Source organism: Stenella coeruleoalba, assembly GCF_951394435.1.
Source record: "Stenella coeruleoalba genome assembly, chromosome: 12".
Classification (NCBI taxonomy): Eukaryota; Metazoa; Chordata; class Mammalia; order Artiodactyla; family Delphinidae; genus Stenella; species Stenella coeruleoalba.
The window spans coordinates 78682549-78702448 of record NC_137158.1 but is presented as its reverse complement, the minus strand read 5'-3'; the positions used below and the strand labels follow the sequence as shown (position 1 = coordinate 78702448).

The following is a 19900-nucleotide window of genomic DNA, read 5'->3' as shown; positions in this document are numbered from 1 at the left end:
GTAAAAAGTATCACTAATAATAAGCTATTTATTGAGCCCTTTCTATTTGGCATGTTCTATGAGGCGATTTATGTGAAGCATCTCATTTAATCCCCACAATAACTCGATGACTGTAGGACCTGTTACCAATGCCATTTTACAGGTGAGAAAACTCAGGTGCAGAGGGGTTCAGTTTTTTGCCAGACTTCCAAAGACAGACGTAAGGAGTCTGAGGCTGACTGGCCACAGGATACCTGCTTTTGAACTTTGCCTCTCCTCCTGGACCACTTACTGGAATAGTGATCAATGACAATTTTTCTTAACAACAAGCTGCAAGAGCCTCTGTAAATGCCCAGTTGCCAGAGCAATTGTTTGCATTTATGCGTGGGCATGTGAGGGACAAAATGATTTCATCCAAGGCAAAAAGAAAATTTCAAGTCACCTCCAAATTCACTATTTTTCATACTTTGTTCTTCTGATTTGGTATTTTAATTCAGTCTGGAGGGACGCTGGGAAGAAAACTTTTTAACAGACCCCCTTTAAAGATCATCTTAATGCAAAGTGAACCGTTCACACAGTATTTGAATGCTAATGGTAATCTGTATCGTTTATGCATAAGCTGTAACTTTCATACAAAAAAATTATCCTCATTACTTACGATACAAAAGTATGCTTGTCACAGAAAAACAGCTAGTTTCATTTACACTCTTCTTGGTGTTTGCTATTCAGTAATACTAATGTTTATTAATAAGTTTGTTTCCCTCTCCACGTGCTTTATTACAGGTACCGTAACTGGACCTCCTAGCTTTGACACGTGGAGAACACATCACTCTTTCTCTGCGATCCAAACAGCAGCTTTTTAACAGATACTCTGTTTACTATCAAAGTGAGGGGCTTTGTGTATCTGACAAATCTGTATCTTAGGCCAATAATTTCTGAGGTTACAAAAGAAGACACCTCCGCGTCAGCCGTAAAAAGCTTCACGGGTCCTCGGGTGTTGGTTTCAGAGTCAGGCTCCGCTCAGAGCCGTCCACAGGGTGGAGCCTCACACAACATGTTTGATCAGCCGCACGTGGGCAGCAAACCACACACAATTTCAAAGTTGTAGGAAAACAGGCCGGGGTTTTCGTCCTGGCAGCACTCTTTGTTTGTTAACCACGTAACCTGAAGTAGTTTATTTCAACTCACTGAGCTTCAATTATCTTCTCTGAAAAATGAAAATGGAAACACCCTTCCAGAGGCTATTCCAGTGAGATAATTTTTGCCAAAATATTTTGCCCACCTTACAGGGATGGCCATACTACCTAGCTATTTTCACATACTAAAATGGTACCTAAGGTTAACAATCACAGTACTGACAAATGTTCCAGAATGTGAAAGCAAGCAGGGAAGAGGGGAGCTCGTGGGCCTGGGGGGCGGCAGCCGTCAGATCGCGGCCTGGGCCCCTCGCTTCTTACCTGTCAGGTGGTAATGCTCTTCGCTCTCGTGGTCTGTCAGGGACACGAGCTCCTTGAGCAGCAGTGGGTACTTGAGCACCCTCTGAACGGGCTTGATGAGGTAAGACTCCAGAGTGGAGGAGTGCTGCTTGGTGGGGTTCCGGGCGTCCAGAAAAGCCTTGAAGGCTTTATCAGTTTTAGCTACAAGCAGATGCATTAAAAGACCCTTAGAAGAGCACAGGAGGATGAATTAAATTCTGCTTCATTTAGGTTTTAATGGAATTACAGATGATCCACTTCTACAGTCCTCCTAATGACATCCTTCAAGAAAAACCCAGATGCACCCGTGGGTCACTGCCCGGCTGTCAGGGTGGATTCAGCACCGCCGCTCTGTGATGAATCCCATGAGAGCTTAAGGGGGCTTACGAGGCTGCCAGAAGAGTCCCAGCCACACACCAAAGAGGGACATCGAGTCAAAGTGCAGGAGTGTCTGCCTTTAAAGGCACGTTCACATGCATACCCATGAGAGAGACTGGTACAGGTGCCGGAAAAGTGAGTTTCAAACGATTCATAAAGCCACAAAACAGTGTATCCAAACCCTATGCCATACCCCCCAAAAGGTTCACAGAACAAAACAAACCAGTATTTTTTTCCACGGACCTATAGCGCAAATTGTTTCTTATTCTATACACTTGAGGGCTATCTGCAAAGCAAGCTTTTTTTTCCTTTAAAAATAAGTTGATAAGCACTGCAGCCTCCATCTCTACAGTTCCAAGCAATCTAAACCTTCCACCAGATTCAGACCCCTCTGGGCAGTGGAAACCACCTCTCTGTTCCGTGTCACGAAGGTACACACACGAACCCAAGTGCTTTCAGTTATGCGGGTGCCAGTGGACACCCCAGCTGTTGCTTTGGATTCCACCTGCTGGCACTGGTTGACCAGCTATTGGAATTCAGCCCATTTGGATGAAAACAAATCTTTATTTGGGGTTTTGTACAAAGGTAAAATGGAACTTGTAGGCGATGCAGTACCATTCTGAATGTGGCTACTACACAAAGTGGATGGGGAGATGATCCTTCATCTTCGTGGCAAAGAAGGAACTGAGCAAACCACTGGTATGCTTTTAATTTACTACACTGTCGATAAGAAGGTGTTCATGGGAGGAAGCTAGTTCTTTCTGGTTTAAAGAACTAGAGGAGACAGATTGGGCTCTGTCTTGTTGGCCTGAAGCACTCCAAGACTTCCCTTTTTCAACTTGAGCCTGTTCTAGGATTTAAACCAAATGGCAGAACTGCATCAGTGGACCCGGCTAAACACTGTCGGTGTCTGGATGAAGCCTACGCTCCCTCCACGACAGTACAGAGAGGCCATTCCCCACTTCTGAAAAAGAAACACGGAAGAGCAAACTCCGGATTCTTTATGGCAATGCCATCAAGGAGCGTTTGATGACAGACAGAGAGGGCTTGGAACGTAGCTTGGCTCCTACTTCCCTGCTGACACAACTAAAAAAGTTCCAATGCAGAATCCCCTCCAGCACTCACCGTCGTCACGCAAGACAGCCCGGGTTCACTGGGCAAATCATAACGGGAGTGAACTACACGAGGCCAACCTTAACTGTGAAGAAGGCATTCAAGTCCTGGGGAAGTCACTTTTTATCCTGGGAATTTGTAACAGTTTAAGCTTCAGTAGGTTCAGATCCTACTTCCAGGTACACTTGAGAAAACGCAGGTAGCCTGGCGAGCTTCCCTGGAGACGGTTCAGGTGACCTTCAATAGGATTGCATATATTTTCATAAGACGCCTTCCACTGTAGGACCCATGCAGAACAGGAGCAACCCCTGGGGACCTGTATTTGTTTGATGTTCTCCGTGTAGGTTGAATTACTGCTGCTCATGACCTTGAGCTTAAAGGCCTCCTCTCATCTCTGCCCCAGAAATGAGAATTCCAAAGAATGGGACAGAAAAATACCTTCTGAAAGAGACAAATCCGAGAATTCTAATCTCATACCTAAAGAGGTGTGTGATGACTGAAAGAAGCCTTTGGTAATGACAAAACCTCAGCTGAGCATTGCTAGTTTAGGGTGTGGTAAAGGAAATGTTCACATATTGAGGTCTGGGGAAGTCATTCTGGCCTATACACGAGTTAACGTTAATGTAAAAAACAGCCTGTTCGTGGCCTTTCAAACATACACTGTACATCTGCTTTAATTATTAAAGAAAAGGGTGCATTGACCAGAAGTAAAGAATGTCCATGTTAAAATTAAAGATGAAATGCCTCCCTTCCCGGGACGCCAATGCTGGTCCTCCTTCCATGATAAGACTTCCTTCCCAGGTGCCAAGGCCATGCTGACTGGCTGTGTACGTGCTGATCTGGTTTTCCGGAAATCTGGAAGCAATGTATCCCTGACTTGTTTGATGTTCTTTGTTCTGACAAGACATGAAACTGTGCTGACAGCCCTGCTTCTCCAGAGCAGATCCTCAGAGGAATCAGAGAAGCTGTCTTCTGGGCAGTACTCCTCAGTCTGGCTCAAATAAAACTCTTTTCTATTCCTATTATAGACTTTATTGATTATTTTTGTCAACAGGTTATTACAGGAATAGCTTAAACACTGGGTTGATGACAACAGTGATGGTGACTGTGGCACAAAAACTCCCTCCAACACTCCTACACCTGGAGAAGGTCACTGCTAACATCAAATCTCTGACTGCGCTTCCCAGGACGGGCTGACTGGCCGGCCCGTCACCGAAAGCCCAGGCAGATCAACGTGTTGGCCACCTGCCCCCAAGCTGACCCGCTGCAAGTCGGCGGCCAAAGCTCAGGCATCTCGCCAGCTCCACAGAGTAATGTTTGCTGTTGACATGAAGGGGACGAGCAATGCAGGTGGGTCACCCAGGTCCACTTGGACTTCAGAAAAATAAAAATGTTCAATTAAAGTCAATAAAATAAAATAAGACGATAACAATGTGGAGAGACGGAAGGTACTTCAGTGACAGAACGTGGCCTGCGATAAGCGCCCATTTCACCAAAGGGGCTTTAATTTTAGGTAACACACTTCTTGTGAGTTTGGTGGTTGCTGTTTGGTGGTGGTTTTCTGCAGTGGATCCTCGGGCTTAAGAAGAAGGTTAACAGGAAGGAAAGAAGGGAATTCCCTGGTGGCGCAGTGGTTAAGAATCCGCGTGCCAATACAGAGCACACTGGTTCGAGCCCTAGTCCGGGAAGATCCCACATGCCGCGGAGCAACTAAGCCTGTGCGCCACAACGACTGAGTCTGCGCGTCTGGAGCCCGCGAGCCACACCTACTGAAGCCCATCCTCCGCAACAAGAGAAGCCCCCGCTCGCCACAACTAGACAGCCCGTGTGCAGCAATGAAGACCCAACACAGCCAAAAATAAAAATAAATTAATTAATTTTAAAAAGAAAGAAAGAAAGAAAATGGCATACATTGCTTTCTACCCCCTGCAGCGGCTTATACGGTTGGTTAAAAGTTTTCAGAGCAAGGCATTTGGTGAAAAAAGAAATCCAGATGCAATTTAACAGCAAAGTGACACGTGGCAGAGCAACATCTCTGCTGTTCGGTACACACGTTCACTGTCACCAGTACACTGAAATAAACTGAAAACTTCATGTTTGTCAACTTCAAGGCCAACACTGGAGCATAATCCATTAAAATTACACTTATCCCTACTTGACGAATACAAATTTACTCTTTTTAAAATATATATATTTACTTATTTGGCTGCACTGGGTCTTTAGTTGCAGCACGTGGGAACTTCGTTGCTGCGTGTGGGATTTTATTAACAATTACAATTTCAAAAGTATAGCTATAAAAGGTATGAGCAACTTACCCCTCTCTAGAACCTTCTGCACTTTAATATGATTAGCACAGAATCCGCTATAGAGTTTAAAGTGGTCCGCGTAATAAAGGAAAGAGCCTCCGAGGGAAAACAGTAGTTTCTAGAAGGAAAGAGGAAAAGTTACATCAGGCGTGGTTTAATCAGTGTCTGTCTGCTGGCTCTGGCATGGTGTCTGACCGCTTTGCTGTCTCCATGGCATTTGTCTTTCGGACACCAGAGCACTAATGCCTCGGGGAAGGCACTGACTAAAAGCAGCCCCGGGCGGCCCCCTTTGCCCAGTAGCTGGAGAACAGCCCGGGCGTCCCTCTAGCACAGCTTCAGTTTGATTGAAAAGTTTCTGGCAGCAGAGCCTATTGACACAGTGCGCAATCAGGGACAAGAAAGAAAGTTCTATAAAAAATACGTCTGACACAGTGGGATATAAATAATCTGAGAGGCTAGTTAATAAAGCTGACTCTGCATTACTTGGGACGAATGATGCTTGCTGTGTACTTTCTTGGTCCCTTTCTACTGCCTTCCGCCTGTCCCCACCTGGAGGGACCTCTTGCCAGTCACCAATGGCCACACTGGAGACAGGGCTCCATAGAAGAGGAGGCTCTCTCAGAGCCAGTGAAAACCTAGGTCCCATGACCACAGAGATGCAGAATCAGAGGCAGGAGGTGCTCTTGCCTCAGAAGCAATCGCCCTACAGATCCTTCTGCAGAGCTGAGTAAGGAGCGTGCATGTCAACAGCAGGCAGACTCCATAAAAGCTGTGCTGCCCAGACGTCTGAGTCGCAGAGCATTTACTCTAGGGAGAGACGGAGCCGCCTGTTACCACCCGCCAGAGGAAAGCCATGCAATGAGAGCGCTCAACTTACCTTTTCAATAGTCAAGGGACAACACTTTCTCTTCAAAGGGAGAATTTTGCACTGTTCCCACCTATGTTTGCTTTAAACCTAAGTCTAAAATACTTACTCTGAACTGCGAGGGGGTTTCAAGTATGTTAAAGTCAGCCGATGCTGAAATCCCATCCTCCAGAGTCTCCAGAAATACCTTTTGAAAGTCAAGCATCTCTGGCAAACTTCCAAAAAGTGACTCCATCTGTGTACGTGAGGATCAGAATTCGAAGAGAGGGTGTTAGCGACGGCGACCCAGATACCACTCTACGTCCCAGACGCACAACTGAACCACAAGTCATTCACCAAGAAGGAGACAGAAGTGAAGCCTTTAAAGAAGACGGCATATTCAGTAGGGGACATAGCTCACACACAGAGACTTTGACTGCCCCGGTCCCTGTAATACTAAAATAATTGGAAGTGGGTGTCAAGTTTTCAGAATTCAAACTGGGGGGAAAATGGAAAGAACTAATTACTGTGATTTAACATTAAAAAGCCATGTATTAAAAAGTAATGTGGGGGACACCTTCTACTACAAAAGGGGCACGGTCATTTATAACTCCGGCCACTGTGTTTCACGGGATGGAGGCCACATAAATGGCTTTGAAGGAGGTGACGCTTGGGTCTCTCTGAAGATCCGAAGTCTCAAATGTTCTTTGCGGATCAGTAGATAAAATCTAGGTCCGCTAAAAGGCAAACTGAGACTAACCTATGGGTCAGCGGACGAAGGGAAGGTATTTACCTCATCTTGGGTCAGAAAGGTCTCACTTTGAAGCGGCTCCAAGTATAAGTCAAAGAGGCAGCTCAGATCCTGAAAGACAGAAGAGAGTCTTTAACCCTTAAGTCTCCAAAATACCCAAGCGTTTCCGGCAGCCCGGGCTGCAGCTCAGACTCGCATTAGGAACGATGAAGTTTATGTCCGGTTGAAACGCTTGGCCCTGCAAGTGGTGGTTCCTGCTCAGCTAATTCAGAGAGGTTAACAACGCAGTACGACCAGCGTCTGGACTCCACATTTTTCTTTACAGCTCGATCACCTACTCTGCGTATCTGAATATCTCAGTGGCAGAACCAGGACCTTTCTTTCGGCTGCTGCAGCAGGAACACTCATTTCCCTTCAGAGAAGTGAGTTCTGGCCAGGTACCTCTGTCAGGTGTGGCCACATCCGCTGGCCGACCTGGCTTCCTTGTCTGCCTCAAAGAGCAAGGCGACAGCTCCAGCGTGGACGGCTGAGCTGACACGGACGGGACAAGATCCGGAGAGCTCTTCGGCTTTGGGGCTGACGCATGAGCAGAATTTCAAACTCCCAGGCTCAAATGCAAGAAAACATTTCTGAAGATGAGCAGTCATCATGTTTACAGTCTAGGCCATCTTTGAATCTCCAGTAAACTGGGCTCCAACAGTACAGAATAGTGGGAGTTGACTGTATTTACAAAACTCTTTAGATAAAGGTTTTTTTAAAATAATTTGAAGCCAAGATCAGGATATAGTTTAGTGATAGAAAAGAGTTCTTTTTCTTGTTTCATTTATTCCAAAGAATTCTGAGTCCCAAACTATGAGAAGTAGGTAACTACGTCTGCCTCCTTTTACAGTGGAGAAATCCAGCTCTGGAGAGCCTGGTCAAGCCAGAAGCCTCCACAGCCTTGTGGTGTAGGTCCTGAGAGCAAGTGGACAGGCCTGTGACACTGAGTGCTTCACAATCAAATCCGCCCTGGCCTTCCCGACCTCCCCAGACCCCACGGCGGCCGCTGCAGAGCAGGGAGAGGTGAGAAGTCACCGAGTCTTATCTCAGGGAACACATGAATGCTGAAAACGCCAAGTCACGTGCAGAGGGTCCAGGTTACAAAATAAGTAAAAGTCCATGTTGAATGTCAGCAACAAAAAGAAATTAAAAAATGAAAAAGGGGTGTGTGTGTGTGTGTGTGTGTGTGTGTGTGTGTGTGAGAGAGAGAGAGAGAGAGAGAGAGAGAGAGAGAGAGAGAGAGAGAGAGAGAGAGAGAGAGAGAGAGAGAGAGAGAGAGAGAGAGAGAATCACCATAGGCACCAGGCACTGGTTATTTTGTCAGAGGCAGAGGTGGGCTGTGGTCACTCCCTGAGCCGGTCACTGCCATCCAGGAGCAGTGACACACTGAGGGAGGCCTCGCTGAGCCGCGGAGCCAGAGCTGCAACACGGGGGCCCCAAGGAGACAAAGGGCAGGGCTCTCGCAGAGAGAAGGGAGAGCCATCCTTTGTATGCACTTCGCCCAGAGCATCCATCAGTCCTAGACCAGCGTCACGATGCATGACCCTCCCGTTCAAAGTGGTCTAACAGTAAAATATAACGACAGCAGTGACAAAAATAAAAAGGGACTTGGATTCCGCTCTCAACTGTGCCCTCAACCCTGCAGGTGAGAACACCATGGCCATCACCAAGCTGCCACGGCGCGCAGAGCTGCTGGCCAAAGTCACTGTCGGAAGCCCCTGGATGTTCACTTCATCTCCCCACATCCAATACAGGAAAAGACACAGTGGGAAATGAAATGGAACTGCCGTCTCTGCAATTTTCCTTTCTCCCCTGCGGGACCAAAAGAAGAGGCTATGGGTAATTCTCCTGGGCTGCCTGTGAATGAGGCTTTCGGCAAAGTTCTGATAAAATGACAGTGATGTTAATGAAAGGGGAAGCTCAGGTAAGTCTTGTGGAGAAAGAAGGTGAGGGCGGGGGGGTGGGGGGGTGGGTGGGGGGTGGTGTGTGTGTGTGTGTGTGTGTGTGTGTGTGTGTGTGTGTGTGTGTGTGTGTGTGTGTGTGTGTGTGTGTGTGTGTGTGTGTGTGTGTACACGCACACACACCAAGGCTTAATTCACGGACACAGTGTGTTACAGCTAGAACAAAACACCCCTGTCTCAGACCCCAGTTGAGGGGCTTGGAGGGAGCCGCCCAAGGCCACTGCAGCAGGTGAAGGCAAGGCCAGGCCTGGATGCTCAGCTCCCACACTGCTGCCAGCAACTGGCTGATGAGATGAGTTTAAAACCATTCCAAACCGTCAGCAAATACTTAAAGCAAAAGAACTCTGTCTTCCCAGGCACCTGCATTTTTTGTAAAATGCTTCTCAAACTACTAACTGAAGCCTCTGAGATGAATAAATGAACTCCCCGGGTAGTGAAAGGTTCGGCCGCTGCCCTGTGTGATGGCTGGGGACGCCTGCGAGACGCCCGGCACCCCCGCCGCGGGGCTCTGTCCCGCGCGGTGACCGCCTGCACTCCGGAGCCCGTCCCAGCAGCTGCTTGCAGACAAGCTGTTCCCTGGTTCCTCAACACCTAAAGTGATCTCCATTCCCCCTTCCCCTAAACCGGTACAGGCTCCCTTCCCACAGATTGCAAATGGCAAACCAGAACATCTGTTTCCATAGTGAAAGCTACCTCGGTAACAAAACGACCGGGGAATCTAATTTTTGCAAGCCCTCTCAGCCCTTCCATCCTCTCGCCCTGCCCTTCAGCAACTCGCCACTTCAGGGAGCAGGCCTCTCCCTCGTGAGTGGCAGGGTCCCCGGCAGATACCTGGAGACCCCTGCCAACATACATACAACTGGCTGTCACAGGAGGGGAGCAGGAAATTGTGACAGCATCTTCTGTTACCTTCACATAGGACTTCTCTGTGTCCATGAGCTCCTGGATGACTTTTCGGAGGCGATCTGCATCCGAGAGGTGGCGAGCCAGCGGCCTCGGAGGCGGGTCCTGACTCTCCCTTGGTCCTTCCATGCCGTTGGTCTGGGTGTCGTTATAACTCCTACAGAGCGCGGCGATCTGCTCAGCACTCTGGGAGGGAACAAGAGGCACAGGACGTTCTCCATCATTATCAACAGCCCACCAAAGACACAGGGGCTCTCTCTCTGCCCGGCGCCCTCTCAGGAGTCTCACGGGGCATTTATCTAGGGCAGCCGGCTTCATTCACCTCAGACGACGCTGGCTACCATTCAAGGTTCTGGTCGTGAAGATATGAACTTACACTTGTTCAGTACTTACCCAGGATGCTTTTTCGCTTTCACAGTAGCTGTCTGACAGATGCTTCTTTAGTGCTGAGACTAGAGAATAAGAAAGAGCTAACCCTCTGCAATACGGCTGAGGTTGCTCTAAAGTCAAGGTCATGGCTCTGTGAAAGCACAACAGACTCATCCGGTCCTCTCTGTCCCCTCAATGGCTGGCCTAACAGAGCTCAGTTCCCACACTAAACGGCCCGGAGAGACTCGGGAACGGGGCAGCAGGGCAGCAGTTTTAGGATGGCCTGACCACAAGGGCCTTAGATCTGCCCCTAAACCCAGCCCTGGAGCTCGGCAGCCTCAGGCCAAGTAGCGGCATTAGGAGTGAGAGTGTGAGCCGCTGCATCAGCTAGGAATGGCAGTAGAGGGCAGGATGTGTAGGAAAGATAAGGTCCCCACGCCGAAGCGGTGCAGAGCCCGGGGAGCAGATGACACGGGAAGCCTGGCGAGGCTCGTGGGAACCTTCGCGGAGGAGGGAGACTTGAGCAGCTTCTGAGCGGGAAGCAGACGTGTCAGACCCAGGACGTGGGGGCACGGAGGGTTCTCATTCCAGGTAGCGGGAACAGAATCACACACGTTAAATGGCAAGAAGGAGCGGGAACGCCTGCGGGGGTGAACAGGCTTCTGTGCAAGTTCCCGCTCAGACTTAAGCACGGCATGAAAAGCCTTCTCCAGGGGAAGCCATGTGTACACTCCTGCCTCAGGCTGACGCTTTGAGGTCTCAGATGTGCCTCCTATATGCCTCTACCTGCCTGAAGCATCATCAGATTACACTCAAAGTATCTTTCTTATTCCTCTTTCTTTCCATTCCTCCCACACACAAGCTCCAGCCCATCTTACCACCCAGCAGCCCGTAAGCCAGCCAAGGGCAGGGTCCTGCCTTTCTCTGCCGTCGCCCCCAAGTGCTCAGTGCTGAGTCCACCTCTGGTGCACCGACGTGATTACTGAATAACAGAGCAGCTTAGTCCCGACACGAATGACCAGTATCCATCCATCTCTGGCAACTTTCTGTCCCTCAGCTAAAACTCTCCTTTCTTCAGCTAGACGTCTCCATGCCTGGTGTCCATCACGCTGTCTCGGGTCAAAAGCTGCCCCAGTCAGAAGCACCTCTTCATTCTCACTGAATTCGTTTTCTTTGCCTGGATATTTCAGGACGGTAACAAGCCACACAGCACATTGGTCAACCTCAGCGGCCAACTTGTTACAGAGCTGCCGCCTGACGCACCGAAGTGCCTCCCTTCTCCTCTCCTCCTCTGTTCCACGCCCCACCCGCCTTTCCTCAACATGGTGTCTTCATATGATGGGAGCAGACGACACTGACACTTGGCATTGATGTTCTGGCTAGACTTTCAGTTCAATCTGGTGGGAACCAATTGCTCTGCCTCCAAAGAAACAGAAACCAGCCCCTGCACAAGGAGATAAGACCTGCCAAGAAACACCAAAGCGCAGCCTGTGGCAGACTGGAAACCAACACGAGCCTGTGTGGAACAAACGAGAAATGTGCCACACGTTAGACGAAGGAGAGCATCATGTTGGAACAGGCTGTCTGGAAGGCTTCAGTGAAGAGTGGATTGTAACTGGTCCTGGAAGGAGCGTGTACCAAGGGAGAACCACGGAATGAGCCAAAGGCGGCGGGTGGAGGGAGGTGGTGGTGGCGGAGGGATAAGCCCAGTAACATAAAGAGCCCAACTCAAGGCGGGGGGTGAGAGCGGGGCCCCCGCAGATGTCTACGATGAGAACTCCCAGACTGCTGGCCTATTTCATATAATTGCTTCTCCTGTATTTTGGCATTAATCTTGGTGCAAAAGTTAAATCAACCATGTAACGGATACTAAACCTCCAACTAGACACACAGACACATCTGAAGTGATTTACTTCTAAAACAGTTGAAGCATGTGTAAGCACTGATGATCCTCCTTAAGTACACATATCATCCCCTTGTTTTTATCCTTAACTATAACACTAGCATATTGCTGGTAATGCCTATCAGAAGATGTTCACTCAGAGTAAACTTTCAAAGAACAAGAAAACAGACATGGGGCTTCCCTGGTGGTGCAGTGGTTAAGAATCTGCCTGCCAATGCAGGGGACATGGGTTCGAGCCCTGGTCCGGGGAGATCCCACACGCCGCGGAGCAACTAAGCCCATGCGCCACAACTACTGAGCCTGTGAGCTAGAGCCCGTGAGCCACAACTACTGAGCCTGCACTCTACAGCCCGTGCTCCGCAACGAGGGAAGCCACTGCAGTGAGAAGCCTGCAATGAAGAGTAGCCCCCGCTTGCCGCAACTAGAGAAAGCCCGCGCGCAGCAACGAAGACCCAATGCAGCCAAAAATAAATATTAAATAAATTAATTTTAAAAAAGAAAGCAGACGGGGATGTTAAAGCACAATTAGAATGCAACGTGACCTATCAAAATGTCTCATAACATGTTTGAAACAACCAAATCTCATGATTCATTATTGAAGAAACTCCAAACTGTTCGGTCTCACCCTAGAAGCCTGACGACACAGCAAAAGCCAAACAGAGCAGTGCAGCCAAAAGGTGGCTTTCCTTCCCTTCCAGGACATGAGCCTCACGATGGAGCACAAGGGAACATCACCAAACCAGCCCCAATTCTGTCCTCCTCTTCCTGCTTCCCACGAAGCAGGTGACTTCAAGCCAGGTCACACGTTTGCTCTCTGGGAGGGGCTATTAAAAAACACCCACAGCTGGACCACCTGAATCAGAATCTTTGGGGCCCCAGGTGTGCTGCTGTGTGACTCACATGAGAACTACTGGTCTACCCATCAGTAGAGAGAGCATTCTGCCTGCGGTTTCTGGGAGGATCATGTTGTCCCCAGGGTCTGCACCACAGGATGGCCACGTAAAAGGTGTGTGGACTGAGCTCACGAGATAAAGAGGAAATAGGCGGAATCATACCTGTGCGCCTGGCGTTCTGGGTTTGGCTTCACTCACGGTCCAACAGCCCAAGATAATAATACTGAGACTCTCAAACTTACTTATTTGAAATCTCTATACTGGTATTTGCACCACAAGCTCAGACAATACAACTTTGCAATCCTGAAAAACAACGGTTTCCAGGGCTGTAGGATCCACATTAATAGCTCACATATACTGTATAAAATAAGATCTGACAAAATGCACCATAAGTGAAACGGCAGCTGGTGAGATGCAGCTTTGCCTTGCTGGGATGTCAAAAATCACACCTAACAATGCAGTGTTAAAATAACGAGGTTTTAAAAATAAAGTATCTTGCCATTTTAGAAAATCAGAATTCATGTTGAGAACGCTTCTGGTAAGATTAAGTTGGAAAAGTAAATGTTAGCTGAGAGTTTCATGGTAAATGCACTTTTGAAGGTAGGGCTCATAATGAAGTGCTCAAGTGCTACGAAGTCACCGTAGCTGCTGTCTAGGGAAGGTTGTGAGGATTACCTGGGCTCCAACAGGGCAGAGCCACTAGAAGGAGAAGAGTAATTGTACCTACGTCTTTAGATCGTATCTGAAAGAGTCACTTGGTTGGTTATATTTCATTTCCTCCGTTCTTAGCAATGGTTTTAAAATTGAACTGCTAAAGGTAGAATTCTGGGTGTATCTGATAAGCAGTTTCTAGGAACAGCGACTATTTCGGTTGGGCTATTTTCACACGTACGCGTGGTGATGGAGGTGAAAAGCACAGACAAGATTGAGAGGAACCGAGTTCCAGCCCTGGCCCTGCCCACAGTCCTCCATGCGTGCTGGGCAAGACTCATTGCTGCACCTTCAATTTCCTTATTGATGAGACAGAGGAAGCATTACCTAGCCCATCAGGTAACCCCTCAAATTGCCCTTTGGACCACGGAGAAAGGGGAGCTTGGATTTGTTGAGCACTTGCTGTATACGAGACAAACTCAGGGGGCGGTGTTCTCCTAGAACTATCAGGCATTCGGTCCTGACGATGCGACCTGCTGAGACTACAAGTGCCGAGTGCGAAGGCAGCACCTGACGGAACAGGTTCCTCCTACGCTCGAGCTGTCTGACGGTGCCGACCACTTCCTTGGTATCTGGCAGAGCACGGGCAAAACAGGCTTGCTTCTCTGGCTGCCTCTGCTCACAGTGCCGTCAGGGCTCTCCCGGCCCCAGGAGAATCCAGACACACCCCAGGCGTGCCCGGGATGCAGCCACCGGCCCCTGGAGGCCACCTCTGCTCAGGGAAGCAAAGGCAGCTCCCCACATCTGCACACAACTGTGACTTCTGTTAGGCTAATCCCCGCTCCCCTCCATCCCCAGGGATGCTGCTTGTAAAGCAAGAGACATGTTCACAAATCAGGGCTGGGCACGCATGTGGACTCAGTAGCCAGACAGCGTGTGCTTGTGCAGAACAGAAACCACACTGGAACTTGAAACTCAGGCTGGTACTTCCCAGTTCGTAGTGATCAATGCTGAGAACCTTGGGTTCATCGGGGGCCTTGCCTTTTATAAGAAAGCATCAAGCAGATCTTTTCCTCATGAATTCATTTTTAAAATTTAATGAAAACAGGGCTTCCCTGGTGACGCAGTGGTTGAGAGTCCGCCTGCCGGTGTAGGAGACGCGGGTTCGTGCCCCGGTCCAGGAGGATCCCACATGCCATGGAGCGGCTGGGCCCGTGAGCCGTGGCCGCTGAGCCTGCGCGTCCGGAGCCTGTGCTCCGCAACGGGAGAGGCCACAACAGTGAGAGGCCCGCGTACCGCAAAAAAAAAAAAAAAAAAAAAAAAAGGGAAAAAAACATTTAACGAAAACAGATTTCCCTAAAACTATGCTATATGAAATAGTAGTGATACTGACCCACAAAATTTTTTTTCAGGCTTTTCAGTTTTCACTAAGGCTGATCCCTGCTTGAAAGTGATTTGATCTCATTTATAGATGAGGACATCTCACTCAAGACCTCTGAATTCAAAGTCACACTTCCGTGTTCTCACCAAAAACAAACAAAACGTAACTATGTGAGGTGATGGGTGTGTTATTTAACCTGACCGTGATAACCATCACAACGTATACGTATATCAAATCAAGTTGTACACCTTAAATATATATATAATTTTTAATTCTCAACTATACCTTGATAAAGTTGGCAGGGAAAGACATCTAAAACAGAGTTATCTTTGTTTCTGTGTCTTAAACGTGTGAATACGGACACCTGCTTCCCTGTATTAGGGCTGCAATGTGTCTCTTTTTCAGGAGCCCCATTTCTTGGGGGTGGCAATGAAACTGCTCAGGATGACCAAGCGCCCTGCCCCGGATTCTCTTTGGAGGAAGGCGGGGGCTGAGCCTTTTTCTGAAACAAGCTTGGAATCCCGTAGGTGACCCTTTTAACCTCCATTCGGATCAATACTTTTCATCCGAAGCATCAGGCAGCTCCTCCTGGCCTGGGTTAGTTAAGATCTGCTCCCCTGAGCAGAACTACTCTGATGTTTGCTTTGCTCTTCTTTGAAGACACTGCTACCTGAGGCTTTTCAATTTCCCTGTGGGTTTTGAAACCTAAGCTGGGGTAAGTACATCACATTATCCCGAACTATTCCCGGACGACGACTGAGGTTTCGGAGCTACTCCGTGAAATATCAGTGCCCACCAGGAGCCCTGCACCTCGTCAGCGGCTCAGCTCTGCCCCGCCTTTCCGGGCTCAGTTTGCAATCCTGTCCTCACTTAGGGGCCTCGGGTACTGCAGACTCTTTTGTCAAAGGCATCTGTTGTCTGACTTGGACTCCAAAAACACTTTCAGCTGAAGAAAAACGCTTTAAAAGTGCTGCATAATTTGCGGGTAATAGTTTGCAGGGAAATGCTGAAAGGTAAATGACAGCATTTGCAGTGCGCTCGACTTTTGAATCCCCGGCTTAGAGGAAAAGGAGGTTAACTTAGAGGGGAGGTCAGTCATGGACTCGGCCAAGACACGGACCTAGAAGGGAGGGTACCCCACACTGCTTGGTCAACTGGTCCTACACAGTATGTGACCCCCAGCTGCCACCCATGTCCTCCTCTCCCTCCGTCACACAGACCAGCCCTTCCCGCTGGGCCACTGACAGGGATGGAAGCCCGGGCTGGGTCACGTCTGCAGGGGCTCATCCTACCAGGATTCCAACCAGAAGAACCAGATTCTACTATTTCTACCATCCCTAGAAAGAATGCTGGAAAAAAAAATAAAAAGCTGTAGGCCCTGGGCAAACAGTCAGTTGTCCTCGGGGACAGTCTAGGCCTGGAAAGGCGTGGTTGCATGGTGTGTGCTCATCCCCCAGTTCACTGTCCGGGGCCTGAGAAGTCACGTCAGTAAATCACCGCAGAGTGCAGCTATGGAGTCAGGGGTCACACCCTAGCAAATTAAGTCAGAAACGCTCCCTTTGGTGGGGGAAAAAAAAAACAAACTAAAAATGGTACAAAGGACTTTTTCTCCATTGACTCTGTAATCCATTAAAGTCTCTAACTTACAGAAAGATCTGACATTATCCCCAAATGTTCCCAGCAGAGGGAATCCAGAAGGATCACCAAGGGTGAATGGCTTCCCCGGAAAGGCTAACGGGCAGAGAGCCAGACGATGGGCTGGATTCCAGGTAAGCTGGATCGCCCACGTACAGGTCCAGCCAGACACCCCGTGCTGCCCCACCTCTGCCAGGTCAGGATTCCTAGCCTACACTCTGCTCCGCGCTCAGAGGCGGCTGGCCGGGCCCACGGGCTAGGTGAGAGGGTCTGGTCTATCCTAGGGGGTCTCAGCAGAGGGGGAGGGAAGAGGCGGGGAAGAGGGTCGCATTCACCACCTTGGCAGGGTGAAGGGGAGGCTACAAACAGCCAAGATGATGATTTTTCTATCTGGGGATAGTCATTCACTTTATAGTGATACAATCCTTGGATTAAAAACTCTAGAGAAATGGCCTGAGATTTTCTTATACTTAACAAAATGGTACAAGAAGAATGAGAAAATGCTCATAATCTTTGTTTTCTAGACCAGACAGTTCTACTTCCAAAGGCAGAATGGAAATTAAAAGATGTAAAATTAAATGTAAACGTATCAGATGAGAGTTCTTATTTTATGTTGAAAGGCAAAGATTAACCTAAATTATGGTACAAAAATGCAATGAAATCTATGCAGCAATTACCAATGATGGGAGAAATCGGCATCTGTTGACCAAAAAAGGACATGATTTATTGGAAAGGGAAGAAGGTAGGTCTGAATTTTGGAAAGTAACTTTTATGTATAGCTACTGCATGTAAACATATGTGCATAGATTTTTCTAACGGGATAATATATATATCATAAATGCGGTGGTTAACACTGCATTTCAAGTTATTTTCATTTTAATCTTTGGCTTATCTATATCTTCTCATTTTTTATAGTGGTTTAATTTTTAAAAGAAATTTCTTAACGGAATCCTTTCCTGATGCTTTACAAAAACGATTTGAGGCAGAGGCAGCCTGTTTCTAGGAGGACACAGTGATGGACGAGACTGACAGTCCTTGGGCTCCCAGCTCCCAGAGTTCAGCTGGGGAGACAAACTGGCAGCGAGTCAGTCAAGGTCGATCGGTGCCCAAAGCAGCGCAGGGGCCTGGGAACAGAACAGGGTGACTTTCTGTGGTCGGAGCACGGTCAGGGAAAGCAAGGTGGAAGCTAGGATGGACTCAAGGGAAGCAAAGTCACCCACCCTAAGCAAAGTTTGGGGCTGGGGAGGGGGCCAAGAACTGAAGGCCAGCCCAGCCGTGGCCCATGGCCAAGTCAGGTCACATGGGGAGACGGGGCAGGAGACAGAGGTGGAGGCCTTGCTCTCGGGGGAGGGGAGCGGCAGACGAAACCCACTTGGAGTGTGTGCCGGGGTTGCGGGCCACCCTTAGGTACACACCTTATAGCAGGTGGCAGGGTGAGTAGCTGGGATAGCATTAGAGAGGGTGGGGTGTGCACCTGTCACGTGAGCTCTGTCCTGTCATTACCCCCCATGAGTGTGAAGCTCACCTTCACTAAGGGCCTCAGCGCGTGCTCTGGGCGAAGCTTTCTGAGACAGTTACTTTTTCCAAGACAGGAGACTTGAACACACAGGTTCTAGAGTGACCACCCTGGCCACGGCGATCACCAGTCCTGACGCACTCCTCCCTGACCCAGTTTGCTCACCTATAAAGCAGGGACCGTGTTTCATAGGGTCGTTGAGAGGATTTAATGAGGTGAAACATGTAAAACTACTTAGCACAGTGCAAGGGATCAAGAGAGGCGAGGGGCTCCATGAAAGTTATAATATGCACAGGGAGTTTAATTTTCCAAGTTCTGTTGCTTTTACAAGTGTAGAAGGAGACATTTCCTCTGAGTTCCCTGAAGGAAGGGCCAGAGAAATCAAATTCCATTTATTTACTAACTTTTCTTTGAGCACCTCCTCCACGCCAGGCTCTGTTCTAGGTGCTGGAGATGAAGCTTGCATACAAAAGAGGAAAACTCTGACCTTCATGTAAGACTATCAGGTGGAGTGAGAGGAAGGGCAGAGAGAGGCAACAAGGACACGGACGGATGACAGAAAGTGGAGCCCACAGTATCTGGACAGAGGCATAGGGCTCTGGGGAAAGCCGCAACCAGAGGAGGCTATGGGGGGCCGGTGGGACGGGCTGCAGCCTCACCAGGTGGGCAGAGAAGGAGACGAACTTCACCTTTGGAGAGCGGCCGTCCAGAGAGGACGCAGCGTTTGAGAAGGCAGAGGGCACCTGTGTGTACCAAGCAGGAAGCGCCCGTCCTCAGGAGACACACCCCCGGGAAGGCAGGTCCGAGCTGTGTGCCCGGAGGTGGGGAAGCACCACGTGTGTGGCCGCGTGGCTCCCAGGCCAGAGTCACGCCCTCGGGGAGGGAGCCATCGATCCAGAGCCCGCGTGAAACAGGCCTGCTGCCTGCCTTCTGCTCAGTTTCCTTATTTAACTGGAGTTTGGTCTCAATTCAGGGATGAATAAGATACGGTCTTTCAGCCAAGGATGTTTCAAGGGCTAGGGCAGCGTTTCTACACGAGCAGCCTCTTCTTTCACATAGTATCGGGTGTTTCAATATCACTCGTATGTAATTCACAAGAATCGGCTCAGCCTATCGACCAGGTCCTATGCCAGGTACCGTGTTCTCTCTTTCCCATTTTTCACCCAGAAAGAAAGATACGGCTTCCTTCTGATGTGCAGTCAAACCTGCGCATCAGGGAAGATGCGTGTGGGCCAGAATTTTTCCTTGACTTCTGAGCGCAAAAATGGTATAAAAGAGACTCTTATGACCCCACCCTGAAACAAGCAGGTGAGCTAAGGGCGGACCATCAGAGCAGGAGTTAGCAAACTACAGCTTTCAGGCCAAACCCAGCCCGCCTGTTGTCCTTGTGGATAAAGTTTTATTAGAACTCAGCCACGCTCACGCATCTGCCTATGGTCTATGGCTGCTTCCGCACTGACACGCAGAGGTAAGTGGTTGCCAGAGCCTATAATATTTACTACCTGGCCCTTCACAGGAGACGTCTGCCAGTCCCTGATAAAGAGCTGAGCCCAACCAAAAAAGATGTCTCTTTTGAAATTCAGTCTGAATTAAAACTTGAAATAATCTATAAAACTTTCAAGTTTTCAGTGAGTAAAATGTATATTTAAAAAATGACTTCTGGGCTTCCCTGGTGGCACAGTGGTTGGGAGTCCGCCTGCCGATGCAGGGGACACGGGTTCGTGCCCCGGTCCGGGAGGATCCCGCATGCCGCGAGGCCTGCGTACCGCAAAAAAAAAAAAAAAAAAAAAATGACTTCTACAT

At 48.9% G+C, this 19900-nt stretch overlaps 1 protein-coding gene across 6 annotated transcripts in view; it reads right to left on the bottom strand.

The window, feature by feature from the left end:
- TIAM2 (TIAM Rac1 associated GEF 2) overlaps positions 1 to 19900 on the bottom strand; it is a gene marked incomplete at its 3' end in the record, with an annotated part of 230178 nt that overhangs the window by 6516 nt on the left and 203762 nt on the right. For all 6 annotated transcript variants that reach the window (XM_079939028.1, XM_079939027.1, XM_079939029.1 and 3 more), the window contains 5 exons: positions 9756 to 9935; positions 6889 to 6957; positions 6226 to 6351; positions 5261 to 5369; positions 1437 to 1616 (listed from right to left, as the gene is read on the bottom strand). In XM_079939028.1, the coding sequence (XP_079795154.1) occupies positions 1437 to 1616; positions 5261 to 5369; positions 6226 to 6351; positions 6889 to 6957; positions 9756 to 9935 (664 nt within the window). The remainder of the gene's footprint in view (positions 1 to 1436; positions 1617 to 5260; positions 5370 to 6225; positions 6352 to 6888; positions 6958 to 9755; positions 9936 to 19900) is intronic.